The sequence below is a fragment of the Microtus oregoni genome, unplaced genomic scaffold, assembly GCF_018167655.1.
Source record: "Microtus oregoni isolate MIOR12 unplaced genomic scaffold, Mior012 000056F_ref0000123, whole genome shotgun sequence".
In the NCBI taxonomy this organism is placed as follows: domain Eukaryota; kingdom Metazoa; phylum Chordata; class Mammalia; order Rodentia; family Cricetidae; genus Microtus; species Microtus oregoni.
In genome coordinates this window covers 3,812,231-3,832,243 of record NW_024543832.1, presented here as the reverse complement: position 1 = coordinate 3,832,243, position 20,013 = coordinate 3,812,231, and the positions used below count along the sequence as shown (strand labels likewise).

Genomic DNA, 20,013 nt, shown 5'->3' with positions numbered 1-20,013 from the left:
GTAGTGTATCTAGTTTCTTGGCTAGGCAGCCAGGGCACCACGGGTGGATGTAACAGCTGTTAACTAGGGAGTCAGACTATCCTGCCACCAACATCTTAGGTTATTTAGAGGAAAACAAATATCAAAAGGGATAATGAGGTTTACTGCTAACATTAACAGTGATGCAACAGTACTTGACAATGTTTGACTCCTATCTTACCCACAGGTTCCAGGGAGAGGTAGGAACTTCTAATCACAAGTAACAGAAAATGATCTTAAAAAATGTGAAAGGGAGGAACTTTAAAGTTGTTCTACTGATGCACCCATCAGGACGGGTGAGTGTGTGCTATCCAGGGGCAGACTGTCCCGGAAGAGAGCACAAACCCCCTCCCCCAGCTCCTTCTGCATGGCTGTCTTTCTTTCGCACGACCCAGCCCCCCCAGCACCCCTCCCCAACCCTGCCCTGCTGTATGCTAGGACCAGTGCTCAAGTACAGATTCAAGCTCCTAAACTAAGGCGACCCACCCAGAGCGGTGAGTGCCTGCCAGCTGGGCAGGCCTCAGGGTCCCCTGTAAGGGAGTCCGGGCACCTTCAGCTTGTGCTCCAGCGTCTCCTGATACCGCCATGCCTGCCCTGTTCCTCCTTTTGTCCTTGAATCATTGGACTACAAGGCGGCTCTGTTTAGGTGCTGAGGAGTTCCATCTGGACGGGTGAGTGTGTGCTATCCAGGGGCGAATTGTCCTGGAAGAGAGCACAAACACCCCTCTCCCAGCTCCTTCTGCAGGGCTGTCTTTCTTACTCACGACCCCCCCCCCCCCCAAGCCTGTGTTTTCCGCTAGGTCCCTTGCTCAGGAACAGTTTTCTGCTCCTACACTAAGGCTACCCACCCAGAGCGGGGAGTGCCTACCTACCTGGCAGGGCTCAAGGACCCCCAAAATGGAGCATGCACGCCTTCAGCTTTTGCTGCAGGGTGTCTTGTGTTCTACTCTTCTGAGCCCTGCCCCCCAAATTTCCCCTTTTGTCCACGTGTCATTGGACTACCAGGTATCCATGTTTTGGTGCTGAGGCGTTCCATCTGGATGGGACAGTTCCTGCATCTAATCTGAAGAGATACACCCAGGGAGTCAGTCAGAGTAAAGAATGGACCAAGACACCAGGCCTCTCCTGGCTCCATTTGAAGGAAGAGATGGGAAGGCGCCAATGCAAGAATTCCTCCAACAACCCGAAAGGCAACATGACACCACCAGAAACCAGGGATCCCGTAATAAGAATTGTACACCCTACTCCTGAAGAAATAGAAGAAATCAACTCAAAAGTGAACTATATGAAAATAATAGAGGACCTTAAACAGGAGGTGAAAAACTGCCATAAACAATTAGAGATTACAAACAAAAAGGTAGAGGAAATGAATAAATCGCTCAAAGACACGCAAGAAAACCAAGAGAAACAAGAAAAGGCAATCAAACAGGTTAGGGAAGCGGATAAAGACATGAAGAATGAAATGGAAGCAATGAAGAAAGCACAAACCGAGGGAAGAATGGAGATGGAAAATCTGGGTAAACAAACAGGAACGACAGAGCCAAGTACTAACAACAGATTACAAGAGATAGAAGAGAGAATATCAGACACTGAAGATACCATAGAGAAAATAAACACACTGATCAAAGAAAACAGCAAAACCAACAAATTCTCATCACAAAACATTCAGGAAATATGGGACACAATAAAAAGACCAAACCTAAGAATAATAGGAGTAGAAGAAGGAGAAGAAGTACAGCTCAACAGTACAGAAAATATACTTAATAAAATTATAGAAGAAAACTTTCCCAACCTGAAGAAAGAGGTACCGATGAAGGTTCAAGAAGCATACAGAACACCAAATAGGCTGGATCAAAAAAAAACATCCCCTCGCCATATAATAATCAAAACACAAAATATACAGAATAAAGAAAGAATATTAAGAGCCACAAAGGAAAAAGGCCAAGTTACTTATAAAGGTAAACCTATCAGACTTACACCTGACTTCTCTATGGAAACCATGAAAGCCAGAAGGTCCTGGATAGATGTACTCCAAAAACTAAGAGATCATGGATGCAGCACAGACTACTATATCCAGCCAAGCTTTCGTTCACTATAAATGGAGAAAACAAAATTTTCCAGGATAAAAACAAATTTAAACAATACGTAGCCACAAATCCAGCCTTACAGAAAATTATAGAAGGAAAATCACTAACCAAGGAGTCCAACAATGCCCACAATAACTCAGTCATCTAGAGACCTTTCACCAGCGCAACTCAAAGAAGGGAAACACACAAACCCTACTACTAAAAAAGTGACCGGAGTTAACAACCACTGGTCATTAATATCACTTAATGTCAATGGGCTCAACTCACCTATAAAAAGGCACAGGCTAAGGGATTGGATACGAAAACAGGATCCAACATTCTGCTGTCTACAAGAAACACACCTCAACCACAAAGACAGGCACCTACTCAGAGTAAAGGGCTGGGAAAAGGCTTATCAAGCAAATGGACCTAAGAAACAAGCAGGTGTGGCCATACTAATTTCTAACAAAGTTGACTTCAAACTTAAATCAATCAGAAGAGATGGAGAGGGACATTTTATACTCATAACAGGAACAATTCGTCAGGATGAAGTCTCAATCCTGAATATCTACGCCCCTAATATAAAAGCGCCCACGTATGTAAAAGAAACATTACTAAAACTCAAGGCAGCCATCAAACCACACACACTAATAGTAGGAGACTTCAACACTCCTCTCTCACCAATGGACAGGTCAATCAAACAAAAACCTAACAGAGAAATTAGAGAATTAATGGAGGTAATGAAGCAAATGGACTTAACAGACATCTATAGATTATTCCACCCGAAGAGGAAAGAATATACCTTCTTCTCTGCAGCTCATGGAACCTTCTCGAAAATTGACCACATACTCGGTAACAAAGCTAACTTACACAGTTACAAAAAAATATTAGTAACCACCTGCATCTTATCAGATCACCATGGATTAAAGTTAGAATTCAACAACAATGCTACCCCCAGAAAGCCTACAAACTCATGGAAACTGAACAGTCAGCTACTGAACCATACCTGGATTAAGGAAGAAATAAAGAAAGAAATTAAAGTCTTCCTTGAATTCAATGAAAATAAAGAAACAACATACTCGAACTTATGGGACACTATGAAAGCAGTGCTAAGAGGAAAGTTCATAGCACTAAGTGCCCACTTAAAGAAAACAGAGAAAGCTCATATTGAAGACTTAACAGCCCACCTGAAAGCTCTAGAAAAAAAAGAAGCAGACTCACCTAGGAGGAGTAGAAGATTGGAAATAATCAAAATGAGGGCTGAAATCAACAAAATAGAAACACAGAAAACAATCCAAAGAATCAATGAAACAAAAAGCTGGTTCCTGGAGAAAATCAAAAGATTGATAAACCCCTATCCAAACTAATCAAACGGCAGAGAGAGAATATGCAAATTAATAAGATCAGAAATGAAAAGGGGGACATAACCACAGACACAGAGGAAATTCAGAGAATCATCACATCTTATTACAAAAGCCTGTATAACACAAAACTGGAAAATGTAAAAGAAATGGACACTTTTTTAGATAAATACCATATACCAAATTTACACCAGGACCAGGTGAACAATCTAAACAGACCTGTTGGTCGCGAAGAATTAGAAGCTGTTATCAAAAACCTCCCTACCAAAAAAAGCCCAGGACCAGATGGTTTCAATGCAGAATTCTACCAGAACTTCCAAGAAGACCTAATACCCATACTCCTTAATGTATTCCACAATATAGAAACAGAAGGGTCATTACCTAATTCCTTTTATGAAGCTACAGTTACTCTGATACCAAAACCACACAAATTCTCAACCAGTAAAGAGAATTACAGGCCAATCTCACTCATGAATATCGACGCAAAAATCCTCAACAAAATACTGGCAAACCGAATCCAAGAACACATCCGAAATATTATCCATTATGATCAAGAAGGCTTCATTCCTGAGATGCAGGGCTGGTTCAACATACGAAAATCTATCAATGTAATCCAGCATATAAATAAACTGAAAGAAAATAACCATATGATCATCTCATTAGATGCTGAAAAAGCATTCGACAAAATTCAACATCCATTTATGTTAAAAGTCTTGGAGAGATTAGGGATACAAGGGTCATACCTAAATATAATAAAAGCTATATACAGCAAGCCGACAGCTAACATCAAATTAAATGGAGAGAAACTCAAAGCCATCCCGCTTAACTCAGGAACACGACAAGGATGTCCACTCTCCCCATACCTCTTCAATATAGTACTTGAAGTTCTAGCAATAGCAATAAGACAACATAATGGGATCAAGGGGATTCGAATTGGAAAGGAAGAAGTTAAACTTTCGTTATTCGCAGATGATATGATAGTGTACATAATCGACCCCCAAAACTCCACCAAAGAACTTTTACAGCTGATAAACAGCTTTAGTAATGTGGCAGGATACAAGATCAACTCCAAAAAATCAGTCGCCCTCTTATACACAAAGGATAGGGAAGCAGAGAGGAAAATCAGAGAAGCTTCACCATTCACGATAGCCACAAACAGCATAATATATCTTGGGGTAAATCTAACCAAGGAAGTGAAAGATCTATTTGACAAGAACTTTAAGGCATTGAAGAAAGAAATTGAAGAGGATACCAAAAAATGGATGGATCTACCTTGCTCTTGGATTGGGAGGATCAACATAGTAAAAATGGCAATTCTACCTAAGGCAATTTATAGATTCAATGCAATCCCCATCAAGATCCCATCAAAATTCTTCACAGATCTGGAGAGGACAATAATCAACTTTATATGGAAAAACAAAAAACCCAGGATAGCCAAAACAATCCTATACAATAAAGGATCTTCTGGAGGCATTACCATCCCTGACTTCAAACTCTATTACAGAGCTACAGTAATGAAAACAGTGTGGTACTGGCATAAAAACAGAGAAGTCGACCAATGGAATCGTATAGAAGACCCGGATTTTAACCCACAAACCTATGAACACCTCATTTTTGATAAAGGAGCTAAAAGTATACAATGGAAGAAAGAAAGCACCTTCAACAAATGGTGCTGGCACAACTGGATGTCAACCTGTAGAAGAATGAAAATAGACCCACATCTTTCACCGTGCACAAAACTCAAGTCCAAATGGATTAAAGACCTCAATATCAGCCCGAACACACTGAACCTGATAGAAGAGAAAGTGGGAAATACCCTACAACAGATGGGCACAGGAGATCGCTTCCTATGTATAACCCCAGAAGCACAGACATTAAGGGCAACATTGAATAAATGGGACCTACTAAAACTGAGAAGCTTCTGCAAAGCAAAGGACACTGTCACTAAGACACAAAGGCAACCTACTGACTGGGAGAAGATCTTCACCAACCCCGCAACAGACAAAGGTCTGCTCTCCAAAATATATAGAGAACTCAAGAAACTAGACTTTAAAATGCTAATTAACCCAATTAAAAAATGGGGCACTGATCTGAACAGAGAATTCTCAACAGAAGAAGTTCAAATGGCCAAAAGACACTTAAGGTCATGCTCAACTTCCTTAGCAATCAGGGAAATGCAAATCAAAACAACTTTGAGATATCATCTTACACCTGTGAGAATGGCTAAAGTCAAAAACACCAACGATAACCTTTGCTGGAGAGGCTGTGGAGGAAGGGGCACCCTCATCCATTGCTGGTGGGAATGCAATCTTGTGCAACCACTATGGAAGTCAGTGTTTCGGTTTCTCAGGAAATTCGGGATCAACCTACCCCTGGACCCAGCAATACCACTCTTGGGAATATACCCAAGAGATGCCCTATCATATGACAAAAGCATTTGTTCAACTATGTTCATAGCAGTATTATTTGTAATAGCCAGAACCTGGAAACAACCTAGATGCCCTTCAATGGAAGAATGGATGAAGAAAGTATGGAATATATACACATTAGAGTACTACGCTGCGGTAAAAAACAATGACTTCTCGAATTTTGCATGCAAATGGATGGAAATAGAAAACACTATCCTGAGTGAGGTATCCCAGACCCAAAAAGATGAACATGGGATGTACTCACTCATAATTGCTTTCTAGCCATAAATAAGGGTCACGGAGTCTACAATAGGTGAATCTAAAGAAGCTAAGTAAGAAGGGGAACCCAAGGAAAAACATATAGTTATCCTCTTGGCTAAGGGAAGTAGACAAAATTGCCAGGGAGAAAATTGGGATCTTGGGGGTGGGGTGGGATAGGGGTAAGGGGAGATGGGGAGAGAAAAGTTAGAAGGGAAGGAGGTCGGGCCTTGGGAAAACAGGAGGATTGGGATAAAGGAAGGTTGGACAGGGGAGCACGGAACCACAATTCTTAGTTAAGGGAGCCACTTTAGGGTTGGCAAGAGACCTGACCCTAGAGGGGCTCCCAGGTGCTCAAGCTGAGGTCCCCAGTTAGTTCCTTGGGCAGTTGAGGATAGGGTACCTGAAATGACCCTATCCTAGAGCAATACTGACGAATACCTTGCATATCATCATAGAACCTTCATCTGGTGATGGATGGAGATAGAGATAGAGACCCATACTGGAGCACTGGATTGAGCTCCCAAGGTCCCAATGAGGAGCAGAAGGAGGGAGAACATGAGCAAAGAAGTCGGGACCACGAGGCGTGCACCCACCCACTGAGACAGTGGAGCTGATCTACTGGGAGCTCACCAAGGCCAGCTGGACTGTGACCGAAAAAGCATGGGATAAAACCGGACTCTCTGAACATGGCGAACAATGAGGGCTGATGAGAGGCCAAGGACAATGGCACGGGGTTTTGATCCTACTTAATGTGCTGGCTTTGTGGAAGCCTAGCCAGTTTGGATGTTCACCTTCCTAGATATGGACGGAGGGGGGAGGACCTAGGACTTACCACAGGGCAGGGAACCTGGACTGCTCTGTGGACTGGAGAGGGAGGGGGAGAGGAGTGGGGGGAGGGGTAGAAGGGTGGGAGGAGGGGGAGAAGGGTGGGAGGAGGGGGAGGGAAATGGGAGGCTGGGAGGAGGTGGAAACTTGTTTTTTGTTTATGTTTGTTTTTTGAGACAGGGTTTCTCTGTGGCTTTGGAGCCTGTCCTGGAACTAGCTCTGTAGACCAGGCTGGTCTCAAACTAACAGAGATCCGCCTGCCTCTGCCTCCCGAGTGCTGGGATTAAAGGCGTGCACCGCCACCACTGCCCAGCATCACTTGCATTCTTTAAGAGAGAAAATTTCATGGTCGAAATTTTATCTCAGAGATCTTACAAAGTATGAACATTAATACAGATGTTTAGAGCTGGGCCGATATCACAGTTTCTCTGAGCTGGCATTAGAAGCTTCTCCTAGGTCAGCGAAATAGCTATGATCACGACATCAAAATGCTACATGGTGGAGGCTTGATTCACCAAAGTCCACCCAGTCAGGAACCAAAGAATACCACAAAGTCATAGAACACAATAAATTTCACACAAGGGTTATTAGGGCTGCCTCACCTTGGGCAAGAAGCAGCAGGGAACTGAGCAGGAGGCAGGCTTTATGTAGGATTTCTTGGCGGAGTTTTCCAGGGTGGAGATTGTTGTGATCTAGCTGCCCTCACTCCCCCTGATTGACAGAGGAACTTCCTTCTGGTCTGTAATTGACAAGGATGTTTATGTTCTTTCTGGTCGGTGGGACTCCACAGAAGCAGTAGAGGTATAAAAGGTTGCTAGGCAAACTAAAGGTTGCTGTTCTTCCACCTGAAAAGAAGCCTCCGTGTTAATCCCGGCACCCCCGGCTGTGCTGGCTGCAGCAGAGATTTTCAGGGTGCGCAATAGTGAGATTTTCAAGGCAAATTCAGGGATTGGTGTGGGTTTTGGTAGGTTTTCAAACCTGGAAGTGGACTTTGACTTTTTACCCTATAAACATAACTAGATAGCTCTTTCCAGCACTGAATGTCCTTTGTTTTTTAAACAGGTTTTTCTTTCTTTCTTTCTTTCTTTCTTTCTTTTTTTTTTTGCTTTGGTATAGAATCATTGAACATAGATTTCTTTCTGATATTTTTCATACTTGCCTACTATATACTTTGATAATATTTACCTACCAATTTTGCTGTCTTGTCCCCCATTCCATCCTCTCTGGTTCTCTGTCTTCCTAAATAGTTCCTCTTCTATTTTATTTAAAAAAGATTTATTTATTTATTTATTATGTATACAGTATTCTGCTTGCATGTATTCCTAAACACCAGAAGAGGACATCAGATCTCATTCTAGATGATTGTGAACCACCATGTGAATGCTGGGAATTGAACTCAGGCCCTCTGGAAGAGCAATCAATGTTCTTAACCTCTGAGCCATCTCTCCAGCCCTATCCACTTCTATTTTTATGTCTTACTTTTTAAAACTATAGCTTCTGCATATGAAAGAAAACATACTACTTTGTTTGTACTTCTAAGTCTGGCTTATACTTACCAGGATGATCTTTCCTGGAAAAGGCCTATTTCCATTCTTCTTTATGGTTGAATGATGACACTGTATTACTCTACATACAGGGAAGTGAAATTAAGTTTTCTCTGGCTCACGGTGCTGCCAACTCTAAGTGACCTGGCAGTAATTGCTACACTTCCTGGGACATCAAGTCTCTCAGGGAAGAAAAGGTTTCAGCTACCTGCCTCAGAGGAGTGTGTTCAGGTAAGCACTTGGTCCTCATATGCATCATGTGTCAACATGTATGAGAGGATGCTGGTCACCATGAGTGATGGAGAAGTGCTTCCACTCATTTCTTTGTTTCCAAACAGCAAGAATGATGAGACATAGAACCAGAAATGTATGGCTGGGCCCCATGGAACACCAGTCAAACAAGGACGTGGAGAGTACGTTGGAGTCCTGTTCCATCTGGATAGAAATTTTGAGCAGGCAAAGGTGTATTGTGGTATTGGCAGTATCATGTCCTTGATAAACTAAGGCATGTGGGCTGGACTGAAAACCCCACAGACTTACGTATCTAAGTCCAAATGACTGAGAGTCCATTTTTCCAGCTTTAGAACTAGAAACTTTAGATCCTTGGGTTGGAGGCTTATTGCGCTTTAACTACCAGCAGGCCTAGCACTTTGCAGCAACTGTATGCAGCAGATGGTGTTTGGTAGTGTTATAACCCAGAATAGGTCTTGGGGGATGTGATCTCTGGGCATGAAGTACTGTCACAGTTGAGGGGCTTGGATGAGGCCCTTGATGGTTCTCTGGTACTCCACCAGAGACTAGGGCATGCAACTTTTCTTCTGTGGCTCCTCGCATCCTCCTATCTTTTGTCAGCTTTGAATCTCCATCCCCTCTCACCTTCTCTATTTTATCCCTTATTGTGTCTGTTGCTTCCGCTCCACTTTATCTGTCCTACATCCTCTCTGGAACTCTTCAGGCATTTTGTGGCTAACATCTATTGACTCCACCACTACTTCTTCACTTCAGATGTCTCTTTGTGTTACTAGCTCAGCCCACACTACTGATGAAGAAGCTTAAATGTAGGCAAGAAAAGACAGTTCAAGGCCGGGCGGTGGTGGCGCACACCTTTAATCCCAGCACTTGGGAGGCAGAGGCAGGCGGATCTCTGTGAGTTCGAGACCAACCTGGTCTACAAGACAGGCTCCAAAACCACAGAGAAACCCTGTCTCAAAAGACAGTTCAAGAGAAGCCTGTTAATAGGCCTAATGTTATAACAATGAGAGATGGCATTAGAGGGTGTCTCCCAGCTGACTCAGAGAACAAACTGAGCAGCCTGATTATAAAACCAGGAAAAAAAGTGTGACAAGTTCTTCATAGAAAAGAACTGAGCCAGGTAGTGGTGGTGTATGCCTTTAATCCTAGCACTCAGGAGGCAGAGGCAGGCAGATCACTGTGAGTTTGAGGCCAGCCTGGTTTACCAGAGCTAGTTCCATGACAGAGAAACCCTGTCTCAAAAAAAAAAAAAAAAAGAACTGTGTATCACTCACCGAATTTCTGATGGGCCACCAGGGGAAGTGATCCTCTGTAGACAGAGGCTGCTTGTTTGTTTGCTGGCTGCCCAAACCCAAAATAATTACACAGAAACTATATTAATTACAACACTGCTTGTTAGTTCTTATGAACTAACTCTTAGATCTTAAATTAACCCATTCCTATTATTTTGTATTTTACCATGAGTCTTGTGGTTTAATGGTAAGGTTCCTGGGTGGGCATCTTTCTCCTTCAGTGACTACATGGTGTCTCTCTGACTCCACTGTCTTTTTTCCTCTATCTTCTTGAAATTCTGCCCTGCCATAGGTGAAAGCAGCTTTACTCATTAGCCAATAAAAGCAACACATATACAGAAGGACTTCTCACACCATCTCTGGCCTGAGTTTCACTGAGGCTTTTGATGGCCATAAAATTGGTCCAGCAGAAGCCACAGACATGACTGGGATAGTGTCTTCTAGAGCTGGAGTTGTATTTCGGCAGAAATTAGTTATGGTTGCACTACAGTTTCTTCATGGCATCTGATGAATGTTCAAGCTCGCTGCTGGGCTGGCAGTCTCCTGCTCCAGAGAAGTGGAATCCAGTAAAGGGTCTACCAGCTATCAGGAATTCAAATCACCTTCACCCTCCAACATCTTAACTTATTTAAGTGAAAAATGAACATTAAAAGTGGTGCTTAAAATAAAGGTCTATCATAACATTTACAGTGATCTAAGAATATTTATATTACTTAACAGGACCTTACTTTTAATAAACATTGTTGGGGCGACTTGGGCCATTTTATCTATCTCATGGGTTCTGATGTTAAATGTGTAAAAAAAAAATACCATTTGAATACTAACTAAATGTCAGACACTATAGTCACAGTGGCACAAAACTAATACAGCCATTTACACCTAAGCATTAACACATACTTTTTAACAGTGCACTTTTTTTTAACACTTTAACCAGAAACTAAATGATGAAGTCGTAAAAGATTGGTAAAATAATAGGCAAAAAAATCAAGCAATAGAATTATCTTGGTCTAGAAAAAAATTATAGACTTTATCCAGAATGACTGAGGAAAAGGTTAAGCATCACAAGTATCAGAAGGAAAAAGGAAAGAAATATCATTATTGATCCATTACTGATCTTATGAACCTGAAAAAAAACCCTCGAGAAATACTGTGAGTACCTTTAGGTCTGTCAATGATAACCATATGACAATGACACAGTATAGGAAGAGATAGAAAATCTTAGTCAATCTATAAGTACACCGAACTAACAAATCATAGGCCAGGTGTCAATGATATTTTACCATACGTTCAAAGAAGGAGTTAGACCTATTCTTTTGATATTCTTTTTTTTAAAGATTTATTGTTTTTCCATATAAAGTTGATTATTGTCTTCTCCAGATCTGTGAAGAATTTTGATGGGATTTTGATGGGGATTGCATTGAATCTATAGATTGCTTTTGGTAGAATTGCCATTTTTACTATGTTGGTCCTCCCAATCCAAGAGCAAGGGAGGTCTTTCCATTTTCTGGTGTCTTCTTCAATTTCTTTCTTCAAAGACTTATAGTTCTTGTCAAGTAGATCTTTCACTTCCTTGGTCAGGGTTACCCCAAGGTATTTTATGCTATTTGTGGCTATCGTGAAAGGTGATGCTTCTCTGATTTCCCTCTCCGCTTCCTTATCCTTAGTGTATAGGAAGGCAACTGATTTTTTGGAGTTGATCTTGTATCCTGCCACATTACTAAAGGTGTTTATCAGCTGTAGGAGTTCTTTGGTAGAATTTTTGGGGTCGCTTATGTACACTATCATATCATCTGCAAATAACGAAAGCTGATGAATATTAACCTTCATCAGGCGATGAAAGGAGACAGAGACAGAGACCCACACGGGAGCACCGGACAGAAATCTCAAGGTCCAAATCAGGAGCAGAAGGAGACGGAGCACGAGCAAGGAACTCAGGACCACGAGGGGTGCACCCACACACTAAGACAATGGGGATGTTCTATTGGGATCTCACCAAGGCCAGCTGGCCTAGGTCTGAAAAAGCATGGGATAAATCCGGACTAGCTGAACATAGCGGACAATGAGGAATACTGAGAATTCAAGAACAATTGCAGTGGGTTTTTGATCCTACTGCACGTACTGGCTTTGTGGGAGCCTAGGCAGTTTGAATGCTCACCTTACGAGACCTGGATAGAGGTGGGCAGTCCTTGAGCTTCCCACAGGTCAGGGAACCCTGATTGCTCTTCGAGCAGATGAGGGGGGGGACTTGATCGGGGGAGGGGGAGGGAAATGGGAAGCGGTTGTGGGGAGGAGGCAGAAATCCTTAATAAATACATAAATTAAATAAAAAGAAAAAAAAAAGATTTATTTATTATGTATACAACATTCTGCTTCCGTGTATACCCACACACCAGAAGAGGGTGCCAGATCTCATTACAGATGGTTGTGAGCCATCATGTGGTTGCTGGGAATTGAATTCAGGACCTCTGGAAGAGCAGTCAGTGCTCTTAACCTCTGAGCAATCTCTCCAGCCCTAGACCTATTCTTTAGTTTCTTCCAGAGGCAGAAAGACTATATATTTCCCAACTTATCCTATGACACATGCCAGAATACTAAAACAAGATAATCATACAATTACACAATATCTCAAAAGAATACAGAAGCAAAATTTCCACCAAGATATCACCAGTTTGAATCCAACAAAATATCATGAAATTGGATCTAACAATAGAGAAAAGGAATTATACCTTTATAAAGGCAAGATCTTGACACAAAGCCTGATGACCTGAAGTTGACCCCAGGACCCAACAAAAGAGAAGTACTCACAGAGAACAAAAAGCCAAGTGTGGAGCACATCTCACAAAAGTCACCATCAGTTGCTAGCCTTTGGACAGCCTGTTATAGGCCTTATGTCAAATTCTCACAGAGCAAATAACACCTTTGCTGTTCTTGGATAAGACAGCAAAAATCACAAAAAACAAGAATCCTCTCTTGCACTTAACATAATTGGTTTAGAAATCAAGAAGTGTGTTGTGTTATCCATGTTAGGTGATGTGCATAATGTGTTCTTCAAGCTGTGTTGTCCACGTGTGAATTAAATTGTCATATATTATACATTTGTGGTACATAGATGTACTGTTGTATACTGTATATACTGTTATATATGCTGTGAATTGTGTTGTATTCCCATTAATGTGAGGCATACAGTGTTTTGTATTGTATGCTATGAATACTATACTTTTATATTCATGTTGTGTGTGCCCAGTGTTGTCTATATGCTATGTATTATATTTATGGTATGCTGTGCATATGCTGAGTTGTAGTTATAGTGTTTCATATATGCTGTGCTATGTATATGCTGTGTGTTGTATTGTTTCTGGTGTGTACTAGCTATGCGTCATGCACAGTATGTGTTGTGTCTTGTGCATTTGTTTGATTAAAATGTATCTAGGCATGGCACTCTTGAAGTTTATCCCACTTACAGTTCATTTAATATGTATATTTTCTTCATTATACTTCGTTTTGTCAAATTTCCTTCTTTTGAGACAAGTTTCTATGTAGCCCAGGTTGCTCTGGAATTACATACCCGAGTTTAGCATTGAACTCATCTTTCTGCCTCTATTCCGCAAGTGCTAGAATTACAGGTGCATGCCATCATACCAACCTCATATTGCTCTTATTTATTGTGTGTGCATGTACTTGCCAACATACATGTGGAGTTCAGAGGACAACTTGGAGGAGTCAGTTCTCTCCTACAATATGGATTCTGGGTATGGAACATAGGTTATTTGGCTTAGCGGGAGGGGCCTTTATCTGGTGAGTCATCTCATTAGCCTACAGTGGTTCTTAAAACTTTTTTTAGGTGCTCCTATCCATCCTTACGGGTCTTTATGTATCCACTTATTTCTCTTTATTCTGTATTACCTTTGTTCCTTGGTTTGGATAGTCCTTATTAATCCATCTTCATATGCTGATTTTCTTCCGTCTGCTCAATCTGCTGAACTCTAGTGAACCTTGAGTTCCTTATATTCAAGAGTTTCTACTTGTTCTCCTGTCTCCCTAGTCTTTAGACATGTAGTTTCTCTTGTTTGTTTCAACATATGACAGTAGCTAACTTAAGTTCACCTGGACTTGCTTAGAGACAGTTTCTACTAGTTTGGTCCCTGCCTTTGGCATATGAACTACATTTCATTTCTTTGTGTACCTCATGATTTTGGGGTTAAAAACTTAATATAGTATGACAATTATGTGAACAAGCTCCTTCTTCCTCTTTTCAGGCTTTGTTGCTGCTTTCCTGGATTAACTATACTACCTAAAAGGCATATTCTTTGAAGTATTTGCCTGGCTAGTGTATGCGATTACTTAGTAAGTGAATCAAGATTTTTTTAGTACTTTGGATCACTCTTTATGGCACCCAGAAACTGAGGTGTATTTCCAGAAACGCATGTGCCCCCTCCTCACACACACTTTTCTACATCCCCCAAACATTCTACAACCCTCCTTTATTATTCCTGGCTTTTCTTGTGTTGTTTTGTCAACTTCTGTCTCTAGAGGTAATAAAGGCTCAGGCAGCAACAATATTCTGTTTGACAAACACAACAGACACAGATTTCCTAGGATCCAGACACACCACACAGCAGCAGTTTTCTGGGATGAGACATTTTCTAAATCCATTCTTTCCCCTTTGGGGATTGTAGATTTTCACTGCTATTATAGTCCTAAGTCTGTTGTATGATTTTTTTAAAGCATTCATATTTTCTAATTGTTATTACTATTTGAATGTAAGAAATGGAGATTTACAGTCTCATGGTTAAACTCATTAAACCTCTGTTAAATCCAAGGTTTTTAGTTATTTATTAAGGCTATTCTTTTGTAGTTTCCAAGTAGACAACCATTTCTGAAGATACCTTTCCCTCTTAGTATATACATTAAAGACAATTTCTTTTTACAGTGATATGTCCAGGAGTTTCAGAATAGTATCAAATAAATTAAGACTTCCTAAATTTCTCATTTTTGTGATCTGTTTTTAACTGAACATAAATTTATGTTCAGTCTTTAATAAAACCATCCAGAGGTAACTAAAATTCTTTGAGTGAAAACTAATCAAAACATGAGTTTTATACGGCCAGTCAATGTTTATAGATCATTTATTCAACAGATTTGGATTATCATTTGCATGCTAAGGACAGCTATCGAAAATTAACACTCACACAGTCTCTGCTCTTGGTGATTTATAGTCCAGAGAGAAAAATTTTAAGTTGTGGTCAAGTAAAACTTTGTAAGTAAGATGAAGAAGAGCAATACAGTGCCAAGGGTCTGTGCTGGGGAGGCTATTTATAGCTAGACTGCTGGTAACAGACAACCTTAAAGGGATGTGAAGGGAAGTGGACACTCTTCAGGTCAGTGTCCTGGGAAGAATGTCATGGTATGCGGAGGTGGGAAGAACCATGGTAATTAAACGAGTACAAGCAGACCCTGGAGGAAATTTGTGGCTGTTGAAGTCTCAGGGGATGGGAGCTACAGGCTCTTAGTGTTAAGTGCAAGGGCAAAGGAAAACAGTAGTTAGGGTTTGTTTTTTGTAGCGTGATTAATAAAAAAGCAAAGCAGCCAAGTCACTGGAGAGCTCTTCTAAGAAACCCTCAGACTGAAAGAGCACAAGTTCCTGTATCATCGTGTTTTATAGTCCTTTCTAGTGCTGGGATTAAAGGTGTGCACCACTACGCCTGGTTTCTATGGTAAACTAGTGTGGCTACTGGGATTAAAGTGTGTGCCACCACTGCCTGGTCTGGATGGCTGACCAGTGTAGCACTATGGTTTTTAAAAGATCCCTCTGGTTGTTAATAAAAAACAAAGATGGGGGCAGCTGAAACCTGGGAGTTGACCAAGACCGGCTTAAGGCTGTATCAAAAGTAGGTATGTCCTCAAGTCAGGACTGAATGAAGACCAGTATATGTGTGTGCAAGGGAGGCAGCCAGGGCACGATGCTGTTCAAATCCCTAGCTCAGGTAACTAGACAGAGACAAAAACAAGAGGGAACCCTGCTAGACCTCCTAGAAGACAGATGCTTTAGAGGGAACACGACACACTGGCCTTCAGTGCTGAAGGAAAGTCTGTTTGTGACACAGATAGTCAGTGGTATTAAGAATACAAATAAAAATGAAAAAGAGCAGGAAAAATGTGTACTTCAATACTTAGATCCTAGGTAAGAGAAATAAGAAAAAGAGGTCTTCTATGAATACTAGCAGTGACCCAAAGGGTCAAGTGTGACACAGTGACAGAGTGCTTGCCCAGCATGCATGGTGTTCTGATTTCTTTTTAATGGAGGGATGTAAAGCAAGGCATTATGAAGGACAAAGAAACTAGATTTGGAGCATACAATTATAATCTCAGCATTTAGGAGGCTAAAGCAAGAGGACTGTTCGTTGAAAGCCAGTTTTGGCTACGCTGTCAATAAACAAACAAGGCCAGGCAAAGCTGGCATTTCAGCATATGGGCAAAGAAACTAATAGTGTTAGATGGGAAAATGCCTAAGAAAGACTACAAAGTGTTTCCTCAGGCCTACTGAGACACTAGATACACAACTATTTCCACATTGTTCAAACAACACCTATCTCTGCAGGTTGTTTAAGGACTTACCAGTGTTTGTCTTATTTAGTCTGATTTTACTATTCAACCATTGCCCTTCAAAGAGCTGCTTGCAAAACCCAGAGTCTGGGAGCTACACAGAGAAGAGTCAAACAGAGACAGGAATGAGTAATCTCAAACCTCTTGAACAACGAGAGAATGCAAAACAGCAAATATACATGACATCGCATGTGGACTTCCCAAATTACCTGTTTCCACACTAAAACTTTCATTTCAAGAAGCAAACAAAAAAACATATTACAAGTGAGCTAACAAAAGTTTTATTGAATAAATACTTGTGCTGTTATGTAAAATTAATTAAGCAAAAGCACATTCTGTGATTAAAAAACCAAAATCAAAAACCAACCCTCTATGTTTCTCCTCTACAGTGGGTAATCCAGGTGGGACCAGTCATTGCAGCAACCAGAGAATACATAGCCAGCACCCATGCTCTCTGCATCTGCCTGAGGATTTTGAAATAAGTCTAAAATCTCTTAAGGCCTGACCTGTGCATAGGGACTATCTGTGGAGAAAATCTAGAGCGTGGGATACAAATGGTGGCAAACAGAGTTTCAGGGCTGCTTCTGTTTTCATCTAAACTTGACAATCCCTTGGTACTTAAGGCACAGGATAAGCCACCACGTGAATAAGTTAGTGGAGCTGCGCTTCAAATCACTAATTTCCTCTCATTGGTTTGGCTCAGAGTAGAAAACTTAAAGTTCTTTTTTCCTAGATAAGTCATTAAAAACTAAAAGTTAATATTCTGAGAACCCCAAGTGTCTTCCATCTTCAGGACACTGGAACGTGCCTTGAGGAGAACTCAGTTCCCCATAGGCAGGACACAGGACGGCAGTCAGGAAGTGGGCTGGTATTACCAGAATCTCTCTCTCCTTCCCAAAGAGTGTGGAGACAGCTACTAGAGGATTCAGATGATGCAGGTGGGGAGACTGTACCTGAACTCGTTGGTGCCAGCTTTTGTGACTGCAGCAGAGGGCATCATATTGAAGTGTTACATTTACTTATTAGAGTATTGTATCCTTAATAATACTCAATTTGGCTAGTTGTTAAGAAAAGTATTATATTAAATAAAATCACACTGAACAGATTAAGCATATAGGCACAAAACCAAGATGTTTAGGTTGTTGGTGAAAAACCACTGACATGGTAAAATTTCATCAAGAAAATCTCTATAGATTATGACAGTAGCCCTTCAATGAACTTAATTAAAAAGAGTCTTTAAAAAATCTAATAGCATGGCCAAGCAACAAGTTTAATAAGTTACCACCTGTCTTTCTCCTGTGACTAAATGCCACCCTTAATGTTTTATGTGCACATATGTTCATGTGACATACACATCAACCTTCTCCCACAAAAACCAATCCTGCACACTAATAGAAAAAGATTTATTAACAAGATTCAAAGGAAGGTGTCAACAGACAAGAGAGTGAGGTTACTCTGGTTCTGTGACTACCTGGGATGTGCTGTGAAAAGCCACAGACTCTGTTACAAATGCACCCATGGTACATTACAAACGGAGGCACACTTTCATCTGCTAGACAGGAGGATAGTGTAAAAGAACACTCGGCATTCATCATAGGCACTTTGGTATGTTTGGTCACATAAGCTTCCCATAAGTTGTTTAGTTCCAGGAAGAATGTGAAAGGAATTATTCGAATTTTGATTACAAAGCTGTATTTTCCTGCTCTAAGTGTAGATAGTTTCAAAGGATCTCATAGCTGAGAAGCCCTGTTCATCCCACAGCTTAAAATGCATACTGAAAAGTCTTCCTACATTTGTGTGTACTTTGTTTACAGACATGCATAGCTTATAATACTGTGATATAGCCTCACCTTACAAGGGGTGCTAGGGGACTCTTACATATGTAAAACATGCTTTTCATAATCTAAAAAGGAAAAAAGATTCTAAATTAAAAATTGTATAATACTATCTCTATATTATGATCTGACGTGGCACAAACCGAGGACATCCAGAAAATGGCAAGACTGACAGCTTCTGTTGCTGGCACTGGGCAGGATCGCTCCCTTTGTCATGTACTGTATCAGAGGAAGTACAGAAAGCTCCATTCAGAGGTGTGCATCCTGTATGACGGACACAGAGCCAGGTTCTCCCAGCAAGAGCAGGTGCAGTGCCAGTCTTTAGCACAACATCCCTTGGACTCACCCAATCTGTTTCACCACTTTAAACTAACAATGGGCCTGTTTCTATAGGGTTAGAGACGTGGATAAACAAACCAGGCTTGCATCCAATCTGGACAACACCTTATCTCCTAATATTGGCGGTTAGTTCCTATGCTTTGGGCAAAATATAAAGTATGAATTTCTTATTTCAAGATAGGGTCTTGCTGTGTAGCCCAGGCTGGTCTTCTAACTCTTAGTATTCCTGCCTTGGCCTCCCATATCCTGGTATTACAGGTATGAGGTACTACACCTGGCATGTGTGTATCTCTGCACTATTTCATGAATCAGTTATAACAAACAATTATAAATAAACAGTGCACATTTCTTTCTTATGTAATAAATTTCAGATGAATATACTGTGATTCCTGAGCTTTGACAATAGTCTTGGTATTGTCTATTACTCAGTTATAAAACTTTTTAAATAAGTCATTTACTGTCTTCTCACTATATCTCCCTTCCTATTTACAATAATGTTAATAATTTGAACACTTTCTTTTATCATTAATACTAGACATAAATATCCAATATTTAATAATCTTTCCATTTTTCCCTTAAAAAAGTTGTATCATATAACAGAGCTATGAGAACTTTTTGCTGTAAAGATGAAAATGATTATCTGTCCCAGAATCTAATAAGTTTTAGAAGAAAATATGTATTTCCTAGATACATTTTCTTCTTCTTCTTCTTACCAGCATGTAGATAGTATAAAAAAACAGAGTCTATTTACATGGTGTAGTGCACCTCTGGGATGCAAGACAAGGCAGAACTCAGGAATACAGGTGCCTGCTTTCCAGCAGCTGTGGCCGACAGAGCCCCACACAGCACAGGAACACATTGCTGTATACCACTGCACTCTGCAGTGCTTGGTGAAATACTGGAGGGAACTCAATGGGAAATTTATCAATAATATTGGCCAAATTTTTCTTACAACGCCAACAGTTTTATAAAATTATTAAGGTATGTATAACTCAATACTTATAAAAATAGCATTGGTACATCTGCAAGAAGTTGAGTTCCATGTTGAGGTGGTGCGTCACGTTGAGAAATAGGCCTTATGTCCAGCATGGCTACGTTATCACCTGAGGCCTTGTTCCATCTTCTGTGAGGTCATACCTGAGAAACACAGAAAAGTACAATAGGTTTGGGTCAGGCTTCAGAGTGCTGCTGGATGGACACACGACTAAG

General features: G+C 40.8%; 1 protein-coding gene across 5 annotated transcripts in view; it reads right to left on the bottom strand.

Moving 5' to 3' along the window:
• Nucleotides 1-18,016: 18,016 nt before the first annotated feature.
• Nucleotides 18,017-20,013, bottom strand: part of Esyt2 (extended synaptotagmin 2) — a 105,792-nt gene continuing 103,795 nt past the window's right edge. For all 5 annotated transcript variants that reach the window (XM_041638954.1, XM_041638956.1, XM_041638957.1 and 2 more), the window contains one exon: nucleotides 18,017-19,941. In XM_041638954.1, the coding sequence (XP_041494888.1) occupies nucleotides 19,896-19,941 (46 nt within the window). In that variant the 3' untranslated portion in view covers nucleotides 18,017-19,895. The remainder of the gene's footprint in view (nucleotides 19,942-20,013) is intronic.